This window comes from Podarcis muralis, chromosome 2 (genome assembly GCF_964188315.1).
Source record: "Podarcis muralis chromosome 2, rPodMur119.hap1.1, whole genome shotgun sequence".
Classification (NCBI taxonomy): Eukaryota; Metazoa; Chordata; class Lepidosauria; order Squamata; family Lacertidae; genus Podarcis; species Podarcis muralis.
Genome location: NC_135656.1, coordinates 122,600,793 through 122,624,386, shown reverse-complemented (window position 1 = coordinate 122,624,386; position 23,594 = coordinate 122,600,793). Strand labels below are relative to the sequence as shown.

The 23,594-nt window shown below is 42.5% G+C and overlaps 1 protein-coding gene across 1 annotated transcript; it reads right to left on the bottom strand.

Annotated features, from left to right (window-relative positions):
* Positions 1–3,521: 3,521 nt before the first annotated feature.
* On the bottom strand, positions 3,522–11,180 carry LOC144326826 (vomeronasal type-2 receptor 26-like). The gene is made up of 5 exons (XM_077923667.1): positions 11,150–11,180; positions 9,915–9,988; positions 6,330–6,557; positions 4,833–4,959; positions 3,522–4,438 (listed from the first exon to the last, which is right to left on the bottom strand). Exons 1-5 carry the CDS (start codon positions 11,178–11,180, stop codon positions 3,522–3,524), a joined length of 1,377 nt encoding a protein of 458 aa, XP_077779793.1.
* Positions 11,181–23,594: the final 12,414 nt, after the last annotated feature.

The following is a 23,594-nucleotide window of genomic DNA, read 5'->3' as shown; positions in this document are numbered from 1 at the left end:
ATACCAGTTGCACTGGCTCCCGGTGGAGTACAGGATCAGGTTTAAGGTGCTGGTTTTAACCTTCAAAGCCCTATACGGCCTAGGGCCCTCGTACCTACGGGACCGCCTCTCCTGGTATGCCCCACAGAGGAACTTACGGTCTTCAAACAAAAACACCTTGAATGTCCCAGGCCACAGAGAGGTTAGGCTGGCCTCAACTAGAGCCAGGGCCTTTTCGGCTGCGGCTCCAACCTGGTGGAATGCTCTGTCACAGGAGACAAGGGCCCTGCAGGACTTGACATCTTTCCGTAGGGCCTGCAAGACAGAGCTGTTCCGCCAGGCCTTTGGTTAGGGCGCAGCCTGACTCCCTCCTTTGGCAACCTTTACAAAACTTTATGGCTGCCATCAATCTTGATTTTAATTAATTTTTATAATGTTTTTATAATGTCGCACTATTTTGGTGTTGTTAGCCGCCCTGAGCCCGGCTTCGGCTGGGGAGGGCGGGATATAAATAAAATTTATTATTATTATTTATTATTATCTTTTACATCTGGTGGGAGGGTGTTCCAAAGGGTGGGTGCCACTACCGAGAAGGCCCTCTGCCTTTTCCCCTGTAACTTGGCTTCTTGCAAAGCTATTTATGAAGCTTTGTGTCGCTAATTGACCCACCCGCCCGCCTGCCTCCCTCGGTCTCAAGAGCACTACCTTGCCACCACAATTAAGGGGGGTGACGCCGCACAACATACACAAGGATCAAGCTTATGTTGCAGAATCTGCTCTCGCTGTGAGCACATGTCGTCCAACCTGCTGACGTGTCACCCGAATGCCACATGCGATGCTCAGATAAGGTGAGCATGTCTCATGGCATGTTCACACATCCGCTGTGGATTTTGGGGGGTGTTCTGGTCCCCTCCTTGAATTTTTTTTGGGGGGGGCATCAGCAAACGCTTACACAAAACAATGACTTGGTACCTATGTTGCAAAGGTGTACTCGTGGTGAGTTTAAAATAAGGATCAGCCAGAGGCAGCAATTGGAGAATAAGAAGGTGAGGTTTATTGCCAGGCAATAAGGACCCAGTTGGAATATCTTCCAAAGAACTGGGACCCCGATAGACAGAAATCCAGAGGTCTTTATACCTGAGTAAATCACAGCAAATCATAGATCATGAGACAACCATGAGGGACTCACAATATTGTCAGCGAGATTAGCCAATCAGCAAGCGGTTGTCACGCTGCCCGAACCCTGGTCAAGCCTCGGTCAGCACCGGGTTCTAGTTCCGCTTTCCGATGCTAGCAGTGACGCTTTGTCTAACCTTTCCCCTAGTTATGACAGGACCGGAGCTTGGACATTTTGTGGTTTTGCTCTTCCTGTTCTGTGGATTAATTTAGCCTGTATCTGAGGGGAATTTGTACCAGCATCTCTGATTCATGTCCTTCCCTTGTCCGGGGTGCACAGATGTTTAGTGGAAAGGTCGGCTCCTAACTTTGCTGTTTCAAGCAGTTTGCAGTTAGCTAAGGCACAGCTTCCCTTTTGATTCAAAATGGATTTTTGTACTGTAATCCTTGATTCGTGTAAGCATATTTGGATATATATATATTGAATATATTGGTTACTGATAACTTGATTATATGGATAGCATAGGGGTAGCCCTTCTCCCTTGCTTCACCTAAATACCAATAGACTGTTGTGGCGTTTTCCCGTTCTTTTGGAAATGTCTGTACAGGGGGAGAGAAAGGGTTAATAGGTAGACCAATAGAAAAGCCAGAGGCAGAGCCTACGTGTTTATAAAAGGGCTTAGCCCAAGGTTGAATTAGTTGGGAAAGCAGTTGGCAGACAGTTGGAAACAGAGAGACAGTTAGTGCAGTTGGTTCTTTAGTGAGGGGAGGTAGAAGAGTTAGAGACAAGATAAAGTAAGACTAAGAAGGTAATGCGTAACAACGTTTTGAATGCAGTTAAAGTGTATTTGTGTTTGCTTTAAAAGGTGAATCCTTTATTAGGCATAGTAAACCACACATTATCAAACAAACACCGTATACAAATTGTGCAAAATACGAGCTCAGCATAAGAAGGTTTGTCCCAGTCAGAGCTTTAACTCCAGAGAAAATCAATTTGCATAAATAATACAATATAGCACTACCACATCACCGATCAACTAAGAACCACTAAATCTCTTCATAATGGCCCAATATTTGTGTTTGCAATAAACTACACTCTTCTTTGTTAACTTAAGAACCTGACTGAGACTAAGTGATTTAGTGGGGAGGACCTTGTTGGTGGCAGCGGATTAGTGGTGTACAGGTCAATAGTCCGTGAGATGACCGGGGGCTCCGTACGAACGCCACAACTGTTGACATGCAAAGTCATAAAACATGTCTCTCACAGATACCATTGGTTTTCCAATAGGGGCCATGTAGCAGAGGTGCATTTTCCCCTTTGTGATAAACCTGTATCACACAGTACACTGCTTTCCTTAACACCAGGGATGTCCAACAGGTCGATTGCGATCTACTGGTAGATCCCCGGGAGCTTTTGGTAGATTGCATTCGATCGCTGGGTCCCTTTCCTTAGCGTTGCTAAAATGGAATCCGTCCCCGCCCCCTCGGCCCACCCTCTACGGATATGCAGTGAGGCTTTTAGTTTTGCCAGTGATTTGTTGGTGAGGGGCCGTTCCTCTTTCTCCCCCAAAACCCTTAAAAACGGTACTTTCCTCCTCCCTAAAAAAGGTCAACAACTTTGACCTGAACCCCCCAAAACAGGGGTAGATCACTGTCAGTTTTTAATTTTGTAAATAGATTGCAGTCTCTTGGGAGTTGGCCACCCCTTTTTACACCAATTTTACACCCTGATTTCTGGAAAGAATTGCATTTTTGCATTTTACTTCTTTATCAGAGGCCAACTATGAATGTCTGCTTAGGCAAGCGAGAGATCTGCAACATACCACACAGTTTTTTGCACATTTGATACCTACAAAATATTAAATTAATAGAACCTGTGGGCTTTCCATGGTCACTATAGCCTCATCTTCATTGGCCATAACCTATAGCCTTTGGGACATTAGTAAAGGGAAGAGAAAATATTTAAAATAGCAGCTCATAATAATCACTCACAAGTGAAATAGCTTTTTTATTACTTCTTTGCTGAACATTAGTAAAGGGAAGAGAAAATATTTAAAATAGCAGCTCATCCCCGCGGCGGGGTGCGCTCCCGTCGTTCGGTCCCAGCGCCTGCCAACCTAGCAGTTCGAAAGCACCTTCGGGTGCAAGTAGATAAATAGGGACCGCTTCCAGCGGGAAGGTAAACGGCGTTCCGTGTGCTGCGCTGGCTCGCCAGATGCAGCTTGTCACGCTGGCCACGTGACCCGGAAGTGTCTGCGGACAGCGCTGGCTCCCGGCCTCTTGAGTGATATGGGCGCACAACCCTAGAGTCTGGCAAGACTGGCCCGTACGGGCAGGGGTACCTTTACCTTTAATAATAACTCACAAGTGAAATAGCTTTTTTTATTACTTCTTTGCTGAACTGTGTAAGATGGGGGGGAAATCTACTAAGAATCAGATGCCATCTTTAGTTTTGTTGTCAGATTATCTTTTCTATTCAAGTTAGGCCTGAGTATAATAATGTAGCACTTAGGAACGAAGATGCAGCCCAGGAGCCCAGCACTGGAGGCCAACATAGAGAAGACCTGCACGGCTACCATGTATTTCCCCTTTGTGCTCAGGTAGGTGGGAACAAAGGACACCCAAACATTGCAGAAGACCAGCATGCTGAAGGTGATCAGCTTGGCTTCATTGAAGGCCCCAGGAAGTTTCCTGGCCAGGAAAGCCACCGTGAAGCAGATGGCAGCCAGGAAACCCATATAGCCAAGGGCAGTATAAAACATGGTAACAGACCCTTCATTGCATTGCAAGATGATCTCTCCAGGCTGAGAGTTCATGTCGGAATCTGGGAATGGGGGAAAGAATCCCAGCCAGATAGTGCTGATGAGAACTTGGACACTGGAACAGGAAATGACGATAGAGTTGGCCAAACTCTTCCCCAGCCATTTCCTCACCCTGTTCCCTGGCTTTGTGGCCAGGAAGGCCAGCACCACAGTGATGGTTTTTGCCAAGACTGAAGAGATGGCAACAGAGAAGATGATGCTGAAGGCCATTTGTTGAAAGAGGCAGGTCTCTTTCCTTGGCCTGCCGATGAAGAGGAAGGAGGTTAAATAGGAGAGAAGGAGAGAGACAAGGAGGATGTAGGAGAGGTCCCGGTTGTTGGCTTTGACTATGGGAGTTTCCTTGTATTTAATGAAAACTCCTAACACAAAGATGGTGGTTAAGCACAAGAATAGGGCAGAGGAAGTCAGGATGATTCCCAAGGGTTTTTCATAGGCCAGGAAGTTGATAATTTTAGGAACACATTTATCTTGATTCTTGTTTGGATGCTGGTCTTCTGGACATTTGGTGCAATGTTTTGCATCTGAAAAGAAGAACAATGACTTCAGCATCATTCATATGTGCGCAATTACTCTGTTACGTTCCACAAAAGACATGTTTTGTTCTGAAAATTTGAACTACATTTGAAAAATAGACTAATAGCCTGTTCCAATATTAAGGCAGATTAATGTGTTAATTGAATTGCAAAGGGTTAGTGGATACATCAAAATGGCAAGCAGTCACACTTGGGGTAGTGGTAATGGAGATGATACAAAGAAATTACATTATGGGGGCTGGGATTTCTGGATCCTTAAACACCCACCAGTCCACCCATAAGGCCATTTCTTTGAACTCCAAAAAGGGCTAATTCATCCAAAAATATTTAAATATAATTTACCCATTCCTTAAAGGCTGCCCTTTCCTCTGGAGAAACTTACCTTCTTGGGTAGAGATTGTCCCTTCCTTGCAGGGAGCACAATCATAGCAGCAAAGCTGCTCTCCTTCCCGGATCACCTTGACATACCCAGGCTGACAGTTCTTGCTACATCTGGAATGAGGCACCATCTACTCATAGACAAAGGATCAATAGTGAGGGCTATTTCTATCTATGCAAAGTCACCGGAAGTAATAGGAAGGGAAAGTAAGGGGATTATGGGAGGTATTTTCATCAGGACTGTGGTATCATAAGCAGTTCAGACCTTGATTTTGGCTAATTATATGTATAAAAATGCAGTTTAATGACTTCTCTACAAACTGGTTCATTCAGTTTGCTGTTCTCAACCTTGATCCCAGCCTCATCTCTGTATTTGTTACTTCCTTCAAGTCTGTTAGGAACCTTAAGTAAAACTTAAGGTATTAGAAGATATCTGAAAAATTCATGTTGCTGATATGGAAACCACACTTTTGCAAAGCTCAAGGGTGACCTTCAAAGGGGTATCCGTGAGACGCTGTTTCTCTCCAGGAACGAAATTCAGCTTGTAATCAGGAAAGAAATCCAGCCTGTGTTCTAAACTGAAGCAGATTAGCTGTCAAAGAATTTACGATCAGATTCCTTCTTTAGCATTGCCTTTATAGGTCCATTGTATACTTATTTAATAATAATAATTTTTTTATTTGTACCCTGTCCATCTGACTGGGTTGCCCCAGCCACTATAGGCAGCTTCCAGCATATGTAAAAACATAATAAAACACTAAACATTAAAAACTTCCCTGTACAGTAGAACCTCTACTTACAACAGCATCAGGTTACAAACACTTCAGGTTACAAACTCTGCCAACCTGGAAGAGTTACCTCGAGTTGAGAACTTTGCTCCAGGATGAGAACGGAAATCGTGTGCCGGCGGCGCAGCTGCAGCTAGAGGCCCCATTAGCGAAAGCATGCCTCTAGTTAAGAACAGTTTCAGGTTAAGAGCAGACCTCCGGAACGAATTAAGTTTGTAACCAGAGGTACCACTGTACAGGGCTGCCATCAAAACCAGTGGGCTTACTTCTGAACAGAGCTGCATAGGGAAATCTACTCTGATGTAACCATGGTAAAAAAAATGAAGTCAGGCAAATTTTATTCCAGATTTGTTGATCCAGAATTCTTTCGTGTTTTGCTCTGCCCACCTTCAATATCGATTCCACCCTCAACCCTGCCTGCAGCTCCCTGAGAGATTCGCTCTTCATTTCCCTCTGAGGGAATGTGACCCTTAGGAGAAAAAATGGCTGCCTGCCCATGATTTAACTTGTAGCTCAAAACAGAGGAGCTCTGATTTGGAATTGCCATGCTTTTTAGAGAATGAGTGAATATGGAAGAACCTTTCCTGACAAATAGTATTTTCAAAGCAATGATAGCTCTCTCTTTTTTTGAGGTCTAAACAGCAATACCAGAAGTATTGTTAGAACTTATCAGATGATCAAAAGAATAACATTAATTGAATGGCTCAACCCACCTTGTTAAACCAAGGAGGCCACACAATGGCATCCTGGTCGATGGTGACTTGTACGCCTTGGGACCCCCGTTTCTCCACACGCCCAACTTTCCCTTCATGAAGGGAGTTATTGGGAAGAATCACAAAGTTCACAATATCAAAGTCAGCTGCCAGTTGCCCATTCTCATCCAAATAAACTCCATCCACAGAAGCATTATAAAATCTGACGTTTCTCAGGAAAGGGTGAAGCTAGATGGACAGAGAAAATCCTGGCATTTATCGAAGTTGGTTCTTTTCTTTCTTTTTTGTTTGAATAAACTTTATTATAATTTTAAAGAGAGATACAAAGATTATTATCAAATATCACTTTATCCAAACTAAAATGTTAATGTAGCTAAAAACACAGATCCAGACAAAAAGGGGGGGGGGAGAGAGAAAGAGGTAGGGTAATATTTATTTATTTATTTATTTATTTATTTATTTATTTATTTATTTATACCCCGCCCATCTGGTTGGGTTTCCCCAGACACTCTGGGCGGCTTCCAAGAAAACACTAAAATACAATAACCTATTAAACATTAAAAGCTTCCCTAAACAGGGCTGCCTTCAGATGTCTTCTAAATGTTTGGTAGTTATTTTTCTCTTTGACATCTGGTGGGAGGGCATTCCACAGGGCAGGTGCCACTACCAAGAAGGCCCTCTGCCTGGTTCCCTGTAACTTGGCTTCTCGCAGCGAGGGAACCGCCAGAAGGTCCTTGGCGCTGGACCTCAGTGTACGGGCAGAACGATGGAGGTGGAGACTCTCCTTCAGAGGGTAGATAGAAAAAGGATTAAAATAGAGTCATGCTCCAAGATTCATGGCTGTTGGTGCTGACCTTTAAAACCCTAAATGGCCTCGGTCCAGTATATTATTATTATTATTATTATTATTATTATTATTATTATTATTATTATTATTACACATGGCTTAGGGTCATAGAATCATAGAGCTGGAAGAGACCCTGAAGATCGTCTGGAACCAGGCCTCTTAATTACAGGTATATGCAGCTGTCCCTTACGGGGATTGAACCTGCAACCTTGATGTTATCAGCACCATAGTGGCCACACAAGTTTTTTTTTTTTTAAGTGGCCCCAATTTACTTGAGGTCGTGGAAAATGGGGCCCTCTTTCCAGCAGTGGAGCCTAGTGGAAAGGACTCCTTTGGAAGGTGGTGGACACTCCTTCCTTGGATGTTTTTAAACAGAGGTTCATAGAATCATAGAATCATAGAGCTGGAAGAGACCACAAGGGCCATCGAGTCCAACCCCCTGCCAAGCAGGAAACACCATCAGAGCACTCCTGACATATGGTTGTCAAGCCTCTGCTTAAAGACCTCCAAAGAAGGAGACTCCACCACACTCCTTGGCAGCAAATTCCACTGTCAAACAGCTCTTACTGTCAGGAAGTTCTTCCTAATGTTTAGGTGGAATCTTCTTTCTTGTAGTTTGGAACCATTGCTCCGTGTCCGCTTCTCTGGAGCAGCAGAAAACAACCTTTCTCCCTCCTCTATGTGACATCCTTTTATATATTTGAACATGGCTATCATATCACCCCTTAACCTCCTCTTCTCCAGACTAAACATGCCCAGCTCCCTTAGCCGTTCGTCATAAGGCATCGTTTCCAGGCCTTTGACCATTTTGGTTGCCCTCCTCTGGACACGTTCCAGTTTGTCAGTGTCCTTCTTGAACTGTGGTGCCCAGAACTGGACACAGTACTCCAGGTGAGGTCTGACCAGAGCAGAATACAGTGGCACTATTACTTCCCTTGATCTAGATGCAATACTCCTATTGATGCAGCCCAGAATTGCATTGGCTTTTTTAGCTGCCGCGTCACACTGTTGGCTCATGTCAAGTTTGTGGTCAACCAAGACTCCTAGATCCTTTTCACATGTACTGCTCTCAAGCCAGGTGTCACCCATCTTGTATTTGTGCCTCTCATTTTTTTTGCCCAAGTGCAATACTTTACATTTCTCCCAGATGGTTCGATAGCCATCTGTCATAGATGCTTTAGTTGAGATTCCTGCATTACAGGGGAATGTAGGAAGATGACTCCCAGGGGTCCCTTCTAGCACTACAATTCTATGATGCTATGTTTCTATGATAAATAGGGACCAGTAGAAGCTCACATGTTGCAGCCGAGGAGGAGTCAGAGGAGTCAATATGACCTCAGAATAGGTAAATTCTTGCCTCAGTTCTCCTCTAATTCTGAAACCACCTCAGAGACTGGCTCCAAGGTAGTAAGTTGCCTTATACATAAGGAATCTCTTTTCTTAAAACTTGTAGACATTGGTGTGAGTCCTACCCTCCAGAACAGGAAAAAACGAGCTTGTTCCTTTTTCCATGTGACAGCCCTAAAGATATTTGAAGATGGCTCTCATATCTCCTCTCAGTCTCCTCTTTTCCAGGCTAAACATACCCAGTTTCTTCAAGCATTCCTCTATTGTTAGTAAGCCCGGTATCCCCAATCTTATATTTGTTCATCTGGTTCTTCCTGCCTAAGTGCAGAACCTTACATTTGTCCCTATAGAAATTCATTTTGTTAGCTTGGCCCCAGTTCCCCAATCTGACTTCTGTGGCATTAGCTACCCCTCCAAGTTTGGTATCACCAGCAAATTTGATGAGCACCCCCTCAATTCCTTCATGCAAGTCGTTTCTAAAGTTCAATTTGAACTTAGCCTGATCTTTTATTCCCCTTCCTTCCCTCCCCCTCCCCTTTCTATGAAGATTACCCTCTCTGGGATCCCACAGCTAATTCTCCCCTGGTCTCTCTGCTGGCCCAAATAGGACTAATTTAGCCAGCTAGCCCTGGTGATCATCTAATGATTATTGGATGTATTTCCCCCCTAAACTGATTTTTGAATTCGGAATTTATTGTTATTCATGTTTTATACTGTATTTTAAGCTGTTTTTTGTTGCATCAATTGTGCTTTAAATCTGTTGTTAGCTGCCCTGAGCCCAGTTTTCTGAACTGGGAAGGGTGGTGTCAGGGAACTGCCATCGGAGAGTCAGGTGGTGGAAGGGCTCAAGGAGGGTAGGAGAGCCTCGGATGCTGAGGAAGGAACCAGCAGGGGGAGAGAGAGAGTTCCCACAGAAACTCAGTCGGAGGGATGGCTCCAAGATACTTCCAGTGAGAACAGCGGAGAGGTTTCAGGACCTCCGCTGGGGACGCCTACTCCGCGTAGGAAACTGTCACGCAGAGAATCCAGAAGGAGAGTTTCCGTTAAGGAACTCTTATGTTGGCGCAAATTCCGGAAACGCCCACTGACGGATTCTGCCAGCGATTGAGGTAGCCATGCACCCATGGCTCCGCGGACTGGGAGAGTTTAGAAACTGATTGCATGAGTGGAGAGCTCAACCATTTACGCACAAGCAGCCCCCTTAACCCATAACAGGTGGGGTATAAATAAAAATTTATTATTTATTATAAAGATGTTGAACAAAAATGTTGTTCTTGGAGACCCCAAGGATTGGACCTGTTATATAAGTAAAATAACAGTTGCAGAGTGGAACTGATTGTCAGTTCAAGCGGAACCATATACAGCCACGTCACTAGAATAAAAAGGAATACCTGTGATGACTGGATTCTTTCACCTTCCGATCTCTTTCTGCCCACCATCAACATCCACTTGGCTCTGGACGAGTCTGCAGCATTTAAGGCACGTGCCAGAGAATGAACAGTGTTGTAAATGCTGTAAGTGTCTTGAAAAAGGCTTCTTTCCAGGACATCTTGAGGGTAGCTCTTCAGGTTCTCCTTCGCAATGCATCGGTCCTGGCCTTTCACAGATAACACATGCTTTGAATATAAGCAATGATATCCATTTTCCCAGATTGTATTCATATCGAGATTACCATGATATATAACTGGCAGGTTATGCTTCGATTTTTTTTGGTCTGGATAAATAATGATAAATAACCATAGACGTGCTTGTTCATAAGCATTGTGGGAGATAGGTTGGAGTTGAAGTACGACAAAGCTATTGTGATCCAAATTTTCCCTGTAATTGGAGTCAGGGTTGAACCCACCACGTGAATTGTTGTTAATACATCTACCAAAGACAGAGACTCCCCATAGTATAGAAATACATTGATTCTCCTGTCCATGGAAAACAAAATCTTGTGCAGGATCTTGTCAAGCAAATCGGGCACAATGAAATCCTCTCGTGACATTTTTTGTGAGAAGGCAACACAGACACTGCTCCTAATGAGAACGGGGGTCAAGGTGCTCAGAAACCTTTCTCCATTGTCCGTGTCAGGAGCAATGAGCCCGATCCACGTCCACCTGAAATGCAGAAGTAGGCGAACAATCCCTTGGCTTGGGGGTTCTTCATTTGGGGTCACCCGGTAGATGAAAGGGAACTGTGCTTTGCCAAGAGCACGATTAACGGAAATGTAACTTACGTAGTAAGGTATCTGAAGAAGTGTGCATGCACACGAAAGCTCATACCTAGAACTAACTTAGTTGGTCTTTAAGGTGCTACTGGAAGGAATTTTTTTATTTTGTTTTGACTATGGCAGACCAACACGGCTACCTATCTGTAACTAGTAAGGAAAGGAGAGATTGAAGGGTTTCTTTTGCTTTCAGGGCAAGCGCTGATATTATCAATTAACTGGGAATTCTGTTCAGGAAGAGTCATGTCCTACACATTTCTCTGTGTGCATAGGGTGCTCCTAAGCAGCTGTTTAATAGATATTTCACATCTTCCATGCGAGGTCAGTTCTATAGATTTCTTTTCCTGCCCTATATTTATCAGCCTTCAGGATAAGGTCCTACCACGTGGACTCATTTCACTTTCTGCTTCTCACCTGAGCACTGCGGAGAAGCTACCTGGTGCATTACATTTATATATGCCATTTTGAACTGTGATGATATCTCACTGAGCAATTGGTGCTCACGATGGAAAAGGGCTCCATTGGCAATGTGAGAAAGCACCACACTTTTCTGGGTATTTGGAGCAGCTCTGAAGCAGGGATGGCAACACTGATAGGTGATTTTGCAAGGGGAAAGTGTAAATGTGCCATCCCTCTACTTCTGCCAAATCAAAAAGGAAGGAAGGGAGGGAGGGAGGGAGGGAGGGAGGGAGGGAAGGAGGAGAGGAGAGGAGAGGAGAGGAGAGGAGAGAAGAGGAGAGGAGAGGAAAGGAAAGGAAAGGAAAGGAAAGGAAAGGAAAGGAAAGGGATAGATGCAGCTGGAAGAAGTAAAGATATAACCTTAATGGATCTGAAGAACTCTTCTCAGCAGATCTACTCCAAAATTATTGGTGCCAGGCAGACCCCTAAAAGGTGGCATTTTTATCATGCTCCATTTCCCCTTGTACTTCCCCACTAAGCTACTAAGCAGTGTGGTTCTCATGAGTGTTCTGTTTATAGAAACATAGAATTGTAAGGGACTCCGAGGGTCATCTAGTCCAACCCCCATGCAGTGCAGAAATCTCAACGCACGGTCTCACATCCAATTTGAAACCATACCGGGCCCTGCTTAGCTTTGCAAATGTGCTAGCAATCTTACTGCTGCACCACTAGGATTGTTTCCCTTCTTACAAGAGTGCTCTGGTGAACTCTCCTTGTGGGACTTTTCTTCTCACAGGTGGACAAACCCTTCACAAAGGGTGGGAGAGCTTCCCTAACCACATGCCTACTATTAACTGGAACAAGGGGCTGTGTGATTCCTCTGGTGGAAAGGGCAGCCCTTACTTCTCTGAACGATTCCTGGCATTTTCTCCAACAAAGCAGTGCTTTCCTGCAGGCTGCCTATGCTTTTGTTTTCATACCTGGGGGATTTTGTAAATTCCCAGTGAACTTGAAATTTGGGCAGAGGTGTCCGAATCAAGCCCTTCAATGAAAACCAGGGGCTTGCTCTGTCTTCCGCAATTGTAGTTTGGAACATTTGCCCTGCCAGGAGAGAGCAGATCTATCATCGTGTCGTAAGTCATTCTTGAATTGAAATAGTTCTCATAGAGGTCATAGCCCAGGGTGACATTGGGCAAAATCCCAGGATCCTGATTTATCTCATGAACAGCAATCTGCAGGGACAGGAGATACCAGTAGGAGACATCAGTCCTACCATAAAACAATGTATTATTCTCATGTCATTCTCCTTTCACTGAAATCATATCTTAATCTTCAGCCTCTGGATTTTACTCAAAGAATGACACCACAGCTTTCGCACAGATCTAAGCATGAAGCAAATTGCCATCACAGAATCTGCCATAAGTGTGTTTGATACAAGGCAAACAGCTGCTTGCCACCAAAGCAGAGACAGACAAAAATCATCAAATTGTAGAGATGGAAAGGACTCCATCCCCCTAAAGTGCAGAAATTGAAACTAAAGTGTCCATGACAGATGGCCAATACATTTGGGCACTAGAGCCCTGTAAAGAGGGAGTACGCAATATTCAAACATGTTAAGGAAATGTTTCTGGAATGATGGGGCATTGGACAAAATCATAGCTGAGTTTAACAGCCTTATTCTGATTGCTTTTCAAGTGCTTACCGTATAACCACATTTTGTGGGGGCATGCTAAAATTGTACGTTGACAGCATAGATTGCACTGTAGATATGAGCCCACTTATGATGTGGTCTCCTGGCTTGTAATAGTTCAGCGCATCTGGATAGTCCCTCCTCAGGTTCAACGGGCATTCTGCCTTCAGCATCCCAGAGGCAGCACTGGGTAGCAGCTGAAGGAACAGCAACAGCAGAAAGAGCATCACTCTGGGTCTGACGGCTGTCGTGGCCGCTATTGTCACTGCTCTTAACTTCATAAGGAGCTAATGAGAAGAAGCCCAAAGTCTCCAGCAAGACCCCAGTGACATTTCAAAATAGAGGGGCGATATGGGACCTCCACTTTGGCAGAGTCCCTGCCTGCCACAAAAGCCCCCAGTGACACATGAGAGACTTAAATACAAACCTGTTGCTTGAAGCTGCCTCATGCTGCTCTCCACTCTGAGGTCTCTGTTATTGGTCTCAAAGGTGATGTTTGGCTGGTTGATCCTTTGGGTATTTGCAGGGGAAAGAGGAATAAATCACTGTGATTCTGATAATTGCGAGGCGAAGCATTGCCTCTGCCCTGTCAAGGACTATCTCGGTGGGGCTGGAGGAACAGGTGCAGAAGGAAAACATGTTTGCAGGATCTCACTGATGCCACTGCATCTTCTGACAAAGTTCAGGGAGGGGGAAAGTGACCCTGAAAAGTGACCCTTTATTTGAGAACGGCCGTCTGATGAGCTGGGATCAAGCTATTCTTTTTGGATAGGCGTTACCACCACTTTTGAATTCATAGGCCTCTTTGCAAACCAAAGAAACTGTCCCACCCCACAACTTGCTACCACATGGTGCTTATTTCATAAGGTGAAAGATGAACATTAGAGTTTGTCCCTTATATTCCCAGAAAAATATCTTTAAACGAACCACAAGGGCAGTGGCAACTAAAAACGAGCTATTCTCTATGTACACATCTACATGCGCCCCGTTATATTTTAAACTTAGAGAGGCCTATGAACATACACCTTATTTTAATGAATTGACTTTTGCACAACTTTGGAAGGCTTTTACATAGTCACGATTAAATACAATAAACTCTGCTTATAGAAATGGGAGACACAGAGGCATACCAATAAATGAATTTATTTGCATTAGGGGATGTCCTGAAGGTAGAGGACCTTATGCATTATATCTTGCGCTTTATATAATAAAGCAAGAGAACGATTATGAGGCACTTGTTTAGCGAATGGCTGTGGGGCAAGTCTTGCCAGGCCACCAGAAAAGTGTTGGTGGTGCTAGGTGTTTTCTTAGCACCAAACTCTAATGGAAATGCTGGTGATGCTTCAAATGCGAGATGAAAAACCGCAAGCACCACATCCTGGCTCCCTCCAGTTTTGGACAAACTGCGACACCCCACCCCTAGTCTTTAAATACAGTAGTTTCCAATGACAAGACAGGATCAGCCCTATGTAATTTGAGCTGAGTACTTTGAGAACGTTTCCTTCCCCTCCTAATAAAAGCTGCATTCTGGATATCAGAACTGAAGACAGAGCCCCCACAAACCTCTGGTAGTCTTTGTAGCTCTTTTCAGAAATGTAACGCTGTATTGTAGAATCCTCAGACTGATTTTATGATGATACTTTTCAAATGTGAGAGTATGGTAGGCCTTCAAGCTAGGAGACACCTTGATTTTGAGGGAAATAAAAAGACTTTGTTTTTCTCTCTTCTCCATACTGTTTGTCCTATTATGTCTTCTAACATCCCGGCAGTGACTGTGGTTTTCGAATAGAATTTGATATACTTTAATACTTAGTAAATGATAAAAAAATCAACAATTCTGTGGGTATTTCCAACTGGTTAGGTTGATACTATTCTTTGAACCGCCCTGAAAGCCCTGGTATATAAACTCAATTAATAATAATAGTAGTAGTAGTGGTAATAAAGGTAAAGGTAAAGGGACCCATGGCCATTAGGTCCAGTCGTGACCGACTCTGGGGTCGCAGCGCTCGTCTCGCTTTATTGGCCGAAGGAGCCGGCGTACAGCTTCCGAGTGCTGAAAGTGGACCGTCGGAGCGTGGCAAAGTACATCGGTGACCTGCTACGGCACCGCCGTGTGCTTCTACAGGCTGCCTTCCGCATCGTGGATACTACGGAAGACCGTGACCTAGAAAACTCAGCAGCTGCGCCACTGCAGCTAATCGATGAGAGCGCTGCAACAGTAGAAGAGGCCTCCCTTTCAGGAGAGAAGCAGAAGTTCAGCAAGCGGAAACCTTTGCTCCCACCTTGCGTCTTGAACCCGGCAAAGAGGCTATGAACTCCTGAGCTAAGCCTTGAAGATTCTGCTATCACTGGGGATGAGCCCATTTTAGACAGTGAGATAGAGCAGTATATCCAGACTCCAGAAGAAAAGATGTTTAGCAAGGCTCAAGCATGCCTGTGACCTCGAAGCCGCAAGTGATTCAGACAGGCTTGCAAGCAATAGCCTTCTGATACATATTATCTCTAGGAGGCTTAGTTTGGTAAGAATAGAGTATACACTTCCAAAGTTAATGCTAAATACATTACTTCTGGTAAATGAGCCATCATAACCACTAGAGGATTGTGAAAATTTGTGTCCTGGGCTTTTTAGACTTGTCTACCTATGCACTGTCTGAAGCAAAGGGATTCATTGGTTGCCAGATGTAATTCCTGCCCCCCCCCAGCTCTCCTGTCCCACTAAGAATCTCCCGCATCCTTCAGGCATGGCTCCTTCCACCCTACTGTGGTAATAATTAAAGACAGGTTTGGGGGGCCTGGATAACTTTGGTTACTGGTGGGGACCACTAGCAACCAGTTGGCGAGGTTGTCTGATTATTTCCCTTCACCTCTGACAAGAGGTATAGGAAGTGGCCACATTGCAATGGTTTGCATGCTGTTTAGGACAACTTTTGGTGTAAAGATTGGTGTATCTTTGTTTTTTTTTAAAAAAAAAGATATTTATTTTGGTTTTATATAATAAGACAGATATTACAAGCAAACAAAACAACAAAGAAATACAGTAAAAAACAACATAATCCAACAGAGATAAAAAACACAGTAAAAAAACATATGACAGAAAAATAAAGAAGAGCAGAAAATAAAGAAAAATTAGCTTTTTGAATTCTTATCTTTATAACCCTCTTTCCTGACTTCCTCACGTCTCCCTTTCCTGCATTCCCCTTTACACAATCAAATTTAGCAGCTCCTTACCCTCTTTCAGATCTTAATCCATATTATACATTCTAACCTATTAAGTCTTCTATTTTCCCTTTCTTTTTAAATACGTTCTTGCATGTTCTTTATAACTTAGTCCCTTATATCCTTTGTTTAGTTTCGACATAATTTTACTCTGGATTTACCCTTCTTTCTTAAAACATTTTTGCATATTTCTTTTTACTATGTCACTGATGCCATATTATCTTTATATCCAACATCATTTTAACATTCAAACATTTTACAATGTTTTTGGAGATATTCTTTAAACTTCTTCCAGTCCTCTTCCACCGACTCTTCTCCCAGGTCTCGGATTCTGCCAGTCATTTCTGCCAATTCCATATAGTCTATCACTTGCATCTGCCATTCTTCCAGGGTGGGCAAATCTTGTGTTTTCCAGTTACTTTGCGATGAGTATTCTTGCTGCGGTTGTTGCATACATAAAGAGTGTTCTATCTTTCTTTGGCACCAATTGGCCGACAATGCCCAGAAGGAAGGCCTCTGGTTTCTTAGGAAAGGTATGTTTAAATACCTTTTTTAGTTCATTATAGATCATTTCCCAGAAAGCCTTAACCTTTGGGCATGTCCACCAAAGGTGAAAGAATGTTCCCTCAGTTCCTTTACATTTCCAACATTTGTTATCAGGCAGGTGATAAATTTTTGCAAGCTTGACTGGGGTCATGTACCACCTATAGATCATTTTCATAATATTTTCTCTTAAGGCATTACATGCCGTAAACTTCATATCGGTGGTCCACAACTTTTCCCAGTCAGCAAACATAATGTTATGACCAATGTCCTGTGCCCATTTAATCATAGCTGATTTAACTGTTTCATCCTGAGTATTGGTTCTAACAATTCTGTTTCTAATTTCGATTTTTCCACCTGGAAGCCTATTTTTTTATCCAAGTTAAAGACCTCTCTAATTTGATAATAGTGTAACTAATCTCGCACTTTATCTTTTAGTTTCTCAAAACTCTGCAATCTCAATGTGTCTCGATCTTGTTCTAGTATCTCCCAATATTTCGGCCATTTGTCCTCCATATTGAGTTTTTTCAAAGCCTTAGCCTCCATAGGTGATAACCACCTTGGGGTCTTGTTTTCCAATAGGTCTTTATATCTTGTCCAGACATTAAACACAGCTTTCCTGACAATATGGTTTTTAAATGCTCGATTAGCTTTTACCTTGTCGTACCACAAATATGCATGCCACCCAAAAGCATTGTTGAACCCTTCCAAGTCCAAAATGTCAGTGTTCTCAAAAAGTAGCCAATCTTTCAACCAGCAGAATGCTGCTGATTCATAATACAACTTCATGTCTGGCAGGGCAAACCCCCCTCTTTCTTTAGCATCGGTCAATATTTTAAATTTTATTCTGGGCTTTTTGCCCTGCCAGACAAATTTAGAGATATCTCTTTGCCACCTCTTGAAACAATCCATCTTGTCCACAATCTGTAAAGTTTGGAACAAAAACAACATTTTTGGCAATACATTCATCTTTATAGCAGTGATCCGGCCCAACAAGGAAAGCTTCAATTTTGACCAAATTTCTAGATCTTTCTTGACTTCTATCCAGCATTTCTCATAGTTATCTTTAAATAAATTCAGATTTTTAGCCGTCATGTTAATCCCTAGGTATTTCACTTTCTTAACCACAGTTAAGTCTGTCTCCTTCTGAAACCTTTCTTTTTCCATTATTGTCAAATTTTTCTCTAAAACCTTAGTTTTTTGTTTGTTCAGTTTAAATCCTGCCACATGACCAAATTCTTGAATCAATTCTAACACCCTTTTCGTACTAGATTCTGGCTCCTGTAATGTCAACACCAGGTCATCTGCGAAAGCCTTAAGTTTATATTGTTTAACTCCGACCTTAATTCCTTGGATCAGCTGGTCCCTTCTAATCATGTTCAAAAGCACCTCTAGGACCGAAATAAATAACAATGGAGAGATAGGGCATCCCTGTCGTGTTCCTTTTTCTATTCTAAACTCTTCTGACACCACATTATTAACTATCAATTTTGCTTTTTGTTCTGAATAAATTGCTTCTATACCATTTTCAAACCCCCGTCCCACTCCCATTCTCTTAAGATTTTTCTTCATGAAATTCCAAGAAATATTGTCAAAGGCCTTCTCGGCGTCGATAAAAATTAAAACTGCTTTTGTATTAATATTCGTTTGCAATAACTCCAAAATGTCAATAATGTTCCTTGTGTTATCAGAAAGATGTCTGCCTGGGAGAAAGCCTGCCTGATCTTTATGTATCACTTCATTTAAAACTCTTTTTAATCTGTTGGCTAAGATATCTGCAAAAATTTTGTAATCCACATTTAAAAGGGATATGGGATGGTAGTTTTTAAGTTGTGTCTTTTCAAATTCAGATTTTGGTATTAATGTGATGAAAGCTTCTTTCCACGACTCCGGCGCCTTCTTTCCCTCCAGAATCTCGTTGCACACCTCCTTTAATGGTTGAATTAAATAGTCTTTCAAGGTCTTGTAATACTTGGAGGTTAATCCATCCGGTCCTGGAGATTTGCCCAACTGCATGTTCTGAATGGCACCTTCAATCTCCTGTTCTGTTATTTTATAGTTCAATGTTGTCTTATTTTCTTGAGATATTTTTTGTAATCCATTTATTTTTAAAAATTGGTCTATATCAGTTTCTTTCTGTGGCCCCTGGGTGTAAAGTTGTTTGAAGTATCTCTGGAAGCATTTTCTAATCTCCACAGGATTCTGAATGTTTTTCCCTTCAGTCTCCAGATTTGTAACCGTGTTCAACTTCTGTCTTTTTTTCAACTGCCACGCTAGCAGTTTCCCACATTTATTTGCTGATTCAAAAGTCTTTTGTCTCATTTGTTTAATTTTCCACTCAATTTCCTGATTTGTCAATTTCAAATATTGTACTTGGTATAATTTAATTTCTCTCAGAATCTCCTGTGACTTTGGTTTCGATCTTAATTTTTTCTCTCCTTTTATTTTCTCCAAAATTTTATCTTCTTTCTCATTTTGGGTTCTCTTTTTTATAGCATTCTGTTGTATCAGAAACCCCCTCATGACCGCTTTGCTTGCATCCCAGATTACTCTTTTTTCCACTGTAGTTTTCAAATTTACTTCAAAATAATATCTCAAGGTCTTTGGGGCCTTCTTAACAATCTCTTGATCTCTTAATAGGGTGTCATTCATCTTCCATCTGAAGGAACCAGTTAATGTTAACTTCATTTCCATCTTCACGGCGTTATGGTCGGAGCAGGTTTTGGGGCAGATTTCCACCTTTCTAGTCTTTGGTGCCAGTCCTCTAGTTATCCATATTTGGTCAATTCTAGTCCAGGTCATTTTGGCTTCAGAGAAGAAAGTCCCTTCTCTCCCTAAGGGATTTTTTGTTCTCCAAATGTCAATCAAGTCCATATTGTCTTTGTGCCTTGTCCATATTTGTGGATACCACCCCATTCATATCGCCCATCATGATAATATTGTTGTAATCCATATGATCCAACATTGTCTCATGCAACTTCTTGTAAAATTCCGACTTCCCCTCATTTGGTGCGTAAATTCCTAAAATCAAATTTTTTTCTCCTTGTATTTGAATTTCAATTGCCACAATTCTTCCTTGCTCATCTTTAAAAAGGAATTTTGGTGATAGGCTCTCTTTTGCGTAAATAACAACTCCTCTCTTCTTCACTCTGTCAGATGAAATAAATTCTTGGCCTAACCTCTTATTGATTAAAACCTTCCGATGGAGCCTAATCACATGCGTTTCCTGTAAACAAATTAAGTCCAATTGTTCCTTTTTTAATATGTGAAAGATCTTCTTCCTTTTCTGGGGGGAGTTACAGCCGTGAATGTTCCAACTTAATAGTTGCAGAGTCATGTTGCTGTATATCTATTTTCCTCCTACTGCTCCCAAAAGTTCTTCTCCTTTTGGCGGTGGTGTCACTTTCTCCTGCACGTCAAGGCCCAAAGGTGTAAGTAATGGTCTCAAAGGATCAAATCCTGAGGCTCCTGGTTCTTTTTCAGTCCCTTTCTGAAGGTCTTTTCCGTAGTCACTCAAAAAATTTTCCTTGTCTTCAACTGTTTTGATTTTAACTTTTTTCCCTCTATAGTTAAAAGATAGTCCCTGGGGGAACTCCCATCTGAAGATGATTCCATTGCTTCTCAGTAGTTTTACCAAGTCTCCGTAGTTGGATCTAAGCTCCAGAAGATGTTTTGGGATATCCTTGTAGACTTCCACTCTAAAATCCTGAATCTCAAGAGTCTTTTGAAAGTGTGCACCCAGAATCTTGTCTCTTTCTTCTTTCGTTCTGAGGGAGATCAGGCAATCTCTTGACCTGACCTTCCTCCCTCCCTTTCCAAGTCTGAATGCACTTATAATTTTAAAGTCTTTATCCTCTTCCAAAGGCCAAAATTTTGAAAACTCTTTTGTCAGAAACTCAATTAAGTCCTCTTTTTCAAGCTCTGGAACTGACCTCAATCTCAAATTATTTTCCCTAGATTTTAGTTCAATCATAGACAAATATGCCTGGTGCTCGCCAATCTGTTTGCGCATAGGTTTGATTTCCTCTTGCATGGCCTCTACTTTCTGTTTGGCCTCCTCAGCTGTTTGGCGGTTTACTGTAGTGGCTTCCAATAACTTCCCAATAGATTCTGCATTTGACTTAACTTGCTGAGTCAAATTGTTAACACTAGCTGTGTTTTGGTCAAGTTTAGATGATTGGTCCGCCACTTGCTTACTTAGGCCATCTAATTTTTCAAAAAATTTATCTAGCACTGTAGTAAAATCTCCTCCTGTGGCCATTCCTTCAAGCCTTGTTTGTTCTAAATCTTCCTCTTGTGCCACAGGAATAGCAGGAACAGATGACCTGCGCAGCTGTGAGATTATGCTAGTCTGTTGTGTTTTGGCTTTGCTTGATCTTGTCCTCCCTCTCATTCCACTGCTGTCTATGCGTCAAGGTCAGTCACATGGTTTGCAGTTCCCATGGAAATCCCCAAGTCCAAAGATGGAAAAATACCCCCAGTCTTTACACCACTTCAGTCTTCCACTAGAGGGACACAATGTTTATCCCAAAAGTCACAATTTATACAGTCTCAAATTTACAAAATGTCCCTTCAAATTTATAACAGTTGCAAATGTCCAGCAGACCTAACAGATCCTCTACTTTGCAGAGTTAATCCTAGAAAGTTACAATGTCTCCAAAAAGCGCGAGTTGCAGTTTGACAGTTTCTGCAGCCTGACAGCTCTAGTAGCCTGGCAGTCCGATCTCCAGGGGTTCAGTAAATAAAATATTTATAAATCCACACGAGAAGAGGGAAAGCCAAATTCTTCCTCTTCCACCTTAAAATAAGGTGAGGTTCTGTGTCTGATGTTCAGATAGCAATCTTTTAAAGCATAGTTCTAGGCAAAAGTAAATTAATCGTCATTGCTTTAAACTTTAAACAGAGCCGGGAGACGGACTTCCTGGTTGCATCTCCCGTTTCAGTGTCCAAATTAAGCTTCTTTTTTAAAGATACAAATTTCTTAAGCTTCACCTACTCACGGTGGTCGTTTCTTAGCCAAATTGTCCCAGAAAAAAGGTCAGCGCTCACTGGCAGCAGCTTTGCGGCTTCACTCCAGGGAAAGAGCGATCGACTCTCAGCACCGCGCCAACCCCGTCACCTTCCGGAGCCCCTTACGGGGTTCCTATCCAGTTTCGGGGGGCGCTAAGGGTGCCCGCTGAGTCCCACGGCCACAGGCTTCTTCTGCCTGTGGTTTTCCAACGCGGGTCTCCGCTTCACCGTAGCGGATGACCCTTTTCCGCAGAGCTCCCTCTTCGCGGTTAGAAGAGGGCAGCCATTGCCGTTCGCGCCGCCTCCGGAAGTAAGATTGGTGTATCTTTGGGTGAGAAGTAGTATCCACTCTTGAAGGGTTGGGTGGAGGCAGTCAGCCAGCCTGAGCAACAAATACCTCCTTGAGTTGGTGTTTGACTTGAATGAATGTTTGTCTGGTCTACTTATGGTCCTCATAGTTAGGCATGAGAGAGTGGAAGAGAAGTGTGAAACTCTAATTGTAGGTTGTTTCAGACATGCATGCTTTAAACCTAGATCCAGAAGAAAAAGTTGTGGCTTTGCAAGCATCTCTTTATAGAACATTGTATGGTGGTTCCTGAACATCATACCCGTGTCACAAGATAGGTGGTGAGTCAGTCACTCTGATTAATGGAGCTGCTTAGTTATTATTATTATTTTTAATGATATTTATTAAGGATTTGGAAATTACAAAAAGAAGAAAAGAAAAGAATCAAACACAACAAAACAATACAATACAGCACAAAAACAAAAACAAAAACACTACATAAATATAACAAATCAAAAAGAAAAACAATTAAAAACACATTCAATACTTTCAATATTATTATCTTTCCTTAACTTGTTTCAGCGACTTCCTTGCACCTCCCTTTTTTTGTATCCCACTTCAATTAGTTGTTTCAGCAAATCCTTTCCATCTTTCTCAATTCTTTGTCCTATAATTTATCTTAACAGGTTCTAACCTTAATTTCCCTTTAATCCCTTTACAATTTATTGTACTTAATTCTTTATAGCATTTCTGCTAAAACCATGTAACTTCATTCCAACATCTTTCTAACATTCCTTAATTTTACAATGTTTCTGTAGATAGTCTTTAAATTTCTTCCAATCTTCTTCCACCGACATGCACACGGTGAGGGGAGGGCGAACGAGCGGGGGCCTCCAGTGGAGCTCCCGCTGCCAGGGGCAGTCTACATGCGCGGAGGGAGGAAGAGGGGGCTGGTGTCAGGCGCTGCCCAGAGAGGCCTCCTAAATATGACCTGTTGCATCTGATTTTTGCTCCTTCTTTATTTAGGGAGTCATAGCAGGACTTCTGAAGGAATGCGGATAAGGGTATGCTTTAACTTTGAAGAGAGGAAATGCGCCAGAGTGTTGTGGTCAGTGTAGGATTAGCCGGGTTCAGTACTTTGTCCAGTTCCAGTTGCTGCATTTTAAGGAGGAGATAGACAAACTGGAGCAGGAATCTTTCTGGCTGTGGGGGGCCAAAAACTTTCGCAATCTAAAATGCGATTTTTATGGCTTGGTGGAATGCAACCTTTGGATAAAACGCTGCTTTTGCATGGAAGCTGTGTGTCACAGAGACACCACTCTTTTTCCTGCCTGACTCCTGTATGCTTGGTGCTTTGTATATTTCACTGTGTAGCAGGAAACCCCACCCCATCGTTCAGTTTGTACAAACTTCACACACACACACACACTACATACGCTACGCTTCTGTTATAAATTCATAGAAAAGCAACCATACATTAGATTTGCACTGTTCCACTTTTATTTTACTCCATGAAGGAAGGACTACAAAATGGGGAAGTTACAGATAGGTAGCCGTGTTGGTCTGCCATAGTCAAAACAAAACAAATTTCCTTCCAGTAGCACCTTAAAGACCAACTAAGTTATTTCTTGGTATGAGCTTTCGTGTGCATGCACACTTCTTCAGATACACTGAAACAGAAGTTTCCAGACCCTTCTATATAGTGAGAAGGTGGG

Coding starts and splice junctions, on each gene's coding strand:
- LOC144326826 (XM_077923667.1), bottom strand. CDS start 11,180: ATGCACCAGGTAGCTTCTCCGCAGTGCTCAG. Junction 4,960..6,329: donor GGCCTCCTTGGTTTAACAAG/GTGGGTTGAGCC, acceptor GTCTATGAGTAG/ATGGTGCCTCATTCCAGATG. Junction 4,439..4,832: donor GACAATCTCTACCCAAGAAG/GTAAGTTTCTCC, acceptor TCTTCTTTTCAG/ATGCAAAACATTGCACCAAA.